The sequence below is a fragment of the Abrus precatorius genome, unplaced genomic scaffold (assembly GCF_003935025.1).
Source record: "Abrus precatorius isolate BTA unplaced genomic scaffold, Abrus_2018 Scaffold2, whole genome shotgun sequence".
NCBI lineage: Eukaryota > Viridiplantae > Streptophyta > Magnoliopsida > Fabales > Fabaceae > Abrus > Abrus precatorius.
The window spans coordinates 1,914,139-1,920,138 of record NW_020874362.1 but is presented as its reverse complement, the minus strand read 5'-3'; the positions used below and the strand labels follow the sequence as shown (position 1 = coordinate 1,920,138).

Here is a 6,000-nt window from a genome sequence, read left to right as displayed (position 1 = left end):
GGCGCATGACATGGTTGGGTTAGTGCATTCATATATCTGAAAACAAATAAATGGCACAATTGCTCTCTAAATATTTATGACTTCAGTGCATATGGCGAGCAAAGTATGCATTAAATTCATACAACACGGTTGTCACACAATTTGCAAGTAAAAAAAAATTATTTAGTTATTCATAAATATAAATTGATTATAACATAAATTATTAAGTTATAACAAAATACTTCATCACGTTTCAAATGATCAAATTTGTATCTAAAGTATGTAAGATTATTTCTCCTCTTCCTATAATTTTGATTACCTAACCACCAATACAAACATGAATATCACTACGAAAGGTTGTAACATAATATTTTGGTATAATTATTTAATAAAAAAACATTATAGGCATACCGTGCACCATAAGGAAGATCATTCTGTGTGTAGGGGGATTCACTAGAGTTAGAAATGGAAACTTATCCCACACCCACTTCATGACTAGTGGAGTCAATCCTTCAATACCTGACTGATCGATATTTGTGGATATGCATAACTCTCGGTATAGGAATGCTAAAGTTGCAGCTCCCCAATTATATTGCCCAGTGATCTCCAAATCCTTAAGTAATGGAAGGTACATAATTGGGACCCTGCTACTGCAATGATCAGCCAACATAAATTCACCTATCAATTTCAAAATATAAGCTCTAACAAACCGAGTTAACTGAAGGGCATTTTGGTTGTGCAAGCCAACATGGAAAAAATATTCATCCAACCAACTAAGCTTCAAGCTACTCCCATAAATGCAAAACTAGGTGGTCTAATTCTCAACAAATCATCAACGATCTGTGCCCTGTCACCACCTATAGGAGCAATAAATAGCCTTCTATCAATATGAAGACCCATTTGAATAGCATTGTCTTCAAGAGTATTGGTACACTCTCTAGGAGGCATATGAAACGTATGGGTCTCTAGCCTCCATCTTTCTACCAAAGTTGTAATTAACTGGCAATTAATTGAAATACTAGCCAACTGTGCAACTCCAACAAATCCTGCTAGTGTCAAATGAGGAAGAATCTCTACTAGAACTTCCTTCATACCAGCAGGTATGAAGTGACCTCTCATCACTCTCAAAATTCTATATTCACGTCTATCCCAAATATACTCTGAAACATGAATAGACTGATACGCAATAATAAATCATCTTCAGGGCTAAAATTTAACACTCTACTATGAGACGAAGATGATGCCATTTGAAATCTGTTGAAACAAATAAACCATAAAGTTCATATTTTAATTGTAAGCAACAAAAATTAACTTTAATAATTTCATTTTGTTATAAAACAAGTTTTACCTTAAATAGAGTCTATGAATTATTGTATTAACAAAAATAACTCTTTCACTAAATTTACATACAATTAGTATTTCTATAGCATATATTTCAATAATGGCAAGTTATAAAAGCTTACAATAAATTTATATATTAAAAATATCATTTTACAAAATTTATTTCTTTAAATTTTGTATAATGTAATCAACTATTATATTTTTATTACACTTAAATTAATAGTTTTAACACATAAATTTATTATTATTAATCTAACTCATAAATTACTACAATCTTTTTAAAAGATTCAAATATCTATTACTAATTATCTATTTTATTTGATTTTTAGTATTTTATATTTAAATTAACATATTCAAATTTATTTATTACTAATTTTATATATTCATTTTTTCACTTAAATTATTATTCTTTTACTCTTGCAATTTTAAAAATTATCTAATTTATAATTAGCTTATGACTAATTTTGTTTTTTAATTTCAGAATTTTAAATTATTTACTATTTTTTAATTATGTGACAAATTATTTTTTATTATTTTTATAAATTTAACAATTGCAGTTTTTTTATCAATGTAAATTTATTAATTAACATATTTATTTTTTATTATTTCAATTATATTTTGTTATAAATATTTTTTATTTTATTAATCTAGTAACGATCACATGTAATTCTAATCCATATATTTATCTAATTTAATTATTGTACATTTCTCAATTAATTTATATTTATATATGTTTAAACTCTAGTTATTTTAACATAATAATATTTACAATACTAAATAAATAATATCAACATTATTTTTACTTTTAAATACAATTTTCTACCTAAAAATAAAAAATATTATAAATATTATAATATATATTTTAATTATATATCTGATAATTCTAATTTAAAAGTATAAATTTCTATTTTCCTATTTTCTACATGCAAAAAAAATACAAAAGAATTAAATATAACTTTAATTTTTACTACCTTTGATGTTGTAGTGCTGAATGAAACTAAGATCTTTCACTCTTACTCAGATTCTATGACTCACGTGAAAAAATCTTCCTAAAATAAAAAATAATTTTATTTATTTAAAAATACATTAATATTTATATTTAATACAAAATAAATTCTTCTTAATTTAAAAATTTTTAAAACAGCAAAATCACCCTATAAAATGATATATTTTGTCCACTGTCCAAAATTTTCTATATTTTTTTCTGGTTTTATCAACACCGTTCAAACAAGAAAGAAGATAAAGCTAAGAAGGAGAATCAGGAGAAAGAGGCGAGCAGGAAACGTTTTAGAAACTCTGCCACCTGAACTAATTAAAAGAGTGACAATCTTGCTCATGCTAACACCCATGTTGGTTAAAACAATGGCGACACAAAAGTTGAATCTGAGTCGTCAAACACTGTAAATAACATTCATGTGTTAGTCGTTAATAATTTTTTAAAATTTATTTCTATTACTGGCGCAACACGTATCTTACTTTTATAGTGTCAACATGTAATTCAACGACACTTGTAATTAAAATAAAAATAAAAATTATTTTGTGCGTATCTTACAACACTTGTATCATGTAGCATTCCCTATTCCAGAGGGAGAATTTGTTTAGCAATAGGCCAGTATGGAGAATTTGTTCCTCCGTTTACCCTGTTTCATGTCACATAATTACTGCACCAAATCTTAACCATCTCATATGTTATTATAATATAAAATTTTATTAAATAATATATTTTAATAAAATGGAAGGCTAAAACTAAATAATGCACCCCTCTCATATGAAACTTCACGAGTATCCTGATCTTACAGTGACAAAGACGTGAATATTAGAATTTAGAAAATTGCAAAGATTATAAAAGCATGCTGTGTACCATGAAAACCACGGGTTTCACGATGCATCTACGTCCCACGTAGAGTAACAGCTGCTCAAGCGATCACCGTATCAAAGTTTAGTTGTAAGCTTGGTCGTTGGGAGATTTGCATAAACTTTCACAAAAGCGTTTAATCTTAAATTCATAAGCATCTTTATATTTATATTTATATTATTATTATTATTATTATAACACAAGCAGCTTCGTGACAAAGACGAGAATGAGAAAAGTCTCGACTCCGTCCACCATTCATAAGTATATTTATATTTATGACAACATGTTAAACAATTCAAATGGTCCTCGACTCCGTCCACTGTACAACTTCAACACAATTTAGAAAATTAAGATTGTTTCTGTTGATAGAAAAGAATGTAATAGAATGGAATGAAATAGAAAATAATATGTTTGTTATTTGACGTATTCAGATTAATTAAAATAAGATAAATAAAACCTGATAGAATATAGTTTCTTTGGTGTGATATCCCTTCGTTTCTTCCCTCAGGAGTACAGGATAGAACCGCTATTTTTTTAATTTCTATCACAAAAATATATTATCTCAAATTAATCCTCAAAGTTATATGAAACAAGAATTGTAATCTTTAAAGTTTAAAAACTCCTATATTAATCCTTACTTTTATAAAATATCATTTAATTTATTTTGTGTGAAACGAAATTGAAAAATAAAATAAAAATATATATTTGTTTTTGCATAATCAAGACAAATAAATTTGAAGACTAAACTTTTGAATTACTACTAATATAAGAATTCATTCAATTATCTTTATTTGATTGATTTCATTTCATTCTATCCCATTTCAAACCATTTCCCACGCCATTAAGACCTGTTAATGAAGGTAATTGGCTACACATATAGTTAACAACTGCCATAAACCCACAAGGAAAAAAAGATCAGTGAGCAACATTTCAAGGAACATGTAACAGAACACTGAACAGAGAAGAAGTCATCCAACGCATTGTGAAAAAATGGAAAGAAAGTATTATCACTCTTAACTAAAAGATCATTGAAAGCTCGTATTGGAGATATCATCAATGTTTACCCACCTTCTGAAAGCACAGGGCACAAAACTCCTTCCGGCAAAAAAACCAAACTTGGTCCTGAACATAGAAAATCGATTGTTGTTGCTATTATTGCCTGAAGTAACATCAACAGCTAGTGTTACTTGGGTGTCCATTGGATGAAACGCTATGCTACTTTCCTGAACTCCAAGATCACTACCACTGCCATCCAAAGCTTCAACTTCACTATAATCAAAATTAAACACCAAAGAACTCCTCCTCACACGCAGCCACTCCATAACTTCAGCAGTAACTTTTTCACACTTCCTTACCTTGAGTTTAACCAAATTGGGACATCCCGAAGCAAAAGCTGCAATCCCAGCATCAGAAACGGGGCATCCCTTAATGCACAGCTTCTTAAGTGCGACACACTTTGAAGCAATGCATTCAATATCTGCATCACCAACAGTACCAATCCCACAAAGAGCAAACCTTTCCAAACTCTGGCAACCAGAAGCAATTGCCGCTAAGCTCAAAGAGGTAGGATACATAGCAATCAACACAAGCTCTTGCAAATTAGAACAATGTTTAGCAACAGAAACCAAACCACCATCACCAATCCTATTAGTCCTCCACCCATCGATGTGAAGCTTCTTCAAAAGCCTACATCGCTCCACAACATCAGAAAGCCCCACATCTGAACACTCTGGAGTTTTCACAAGGTGCAAACTTTCCAAACTCGAACACTTGGAAATCCCCAGAAGACCCACATCACTAACCTGAACCTTCTCAAGATGAATTTCAACCAACCCAAAATTCAACCTCCCAACAGTCTCTAGAGTCGCATCCCAATCTCCCAAACAACGAATCAGCGTCAAAGTTTGAAGCTTTTTAGAACCAATTATAAGCGGCGCAAAAATGTGCCCATTGACAAGCTCCTTAAGACAAATTGATTTCAACGAAGAAGAAACCATAGAAAGAGGAACCAATTGGGTGTTTCCTTCATCAAACCCTCTAAGCCTCTTCACAGTAAGCTCTTCAAGAACCGTACAGTGATTAACGAAAGCGTAAATACCCTTAGCGCCAAACACACACGAGCCACAAGAAAGCTTCTTCAGAGCCTTCAAATTCGCCGCAACACTGGCCATTCCGATCTCGGTGACTTCCCTGCACCCGCGAAGCTTCAAACGCACCAGATTCTTGCACCGCAGCGAGATCAAGATCAAAGCGTCGTCGTTTATGCTCGTCGACTTTCGGTCGCATCGCAGAGCCAGCTTCGTGACCGAGTCAAACCTAGCGAACAGAGAGGGAACCATCTCCACCAAGTTCGCCTGAGCGTTCAGGGATAGCCGGTGGCGGCTCTCGCCATCGACGCGTAGCCATCTCCGGCAGACGGTGGAACAGCTTTTCCGATCGACGTTGCTCAGGAACTGAAAGATTCCAGCCAAACACTGGTCAGGAATGTCGGCGGTGTAGTCGCGGGTTCTGCCGATAGATTCGTCGGAAAAATCAGCGTCCCCATAACCGATTCGGTCGGTGTTGAAGGTTTCCCGGCGACTGAGGTCCGGCGTACAAACAGGCGTGGACGGTGATTGTCCCATTATAAAATGTAAAAATGTAACGTGTGTTTGTTTCTTTGTGAGCGGTGTACCTATTTAATTTATGAGAACAAGTAATCCAATAATGCAATAAGTGATTAGCTTTGGGAACAATGAAGTTTGGGACAGATATACATAGGTTTCAATGTTGCACTCGTCAAAGGTTGAAGCGCGTGTTGTCCCCACGCAACCATGGACGAGAAG

The 6,000-nt window shown here is 32.7% G+C and overlaps 1 protein-coding gene across 1 annotated transcript; it reads right to left on the bottom strand.

The window, feature by feature from the left end:
* Positions 1-3,938: 3,938 nt before the first annotated feature.
* On the bottom strand, positions 3,939-5,896 carry LOC113858782 (F-box protein SKIP2-like). Its single transcript, XM_027491534.1, has one exon. The coding sequence runs from the start codon at positions 5,797-5,799 to the stop codon at positions 4,201-4,203; it is 1,599 nt and encodes a 532-aa protein (XP_027347335.1). The 5' UTR covers positions 5,800-5,896; the 3' UTR covers positions 3,939-4,200.
* Positions 5,897-6,000: the final 104 nt, after the last annotated feature.

Bases quoted from the DNA above. Each gene is read 5' to 3' on its own strand.
- LOC113858782 (XM_027491534.1), bottom strand. From the start codon at position 5,799: ATGGGACAATCACCGTCCACGCCTGTTTGTACGCCGGACCTCAGTCGC.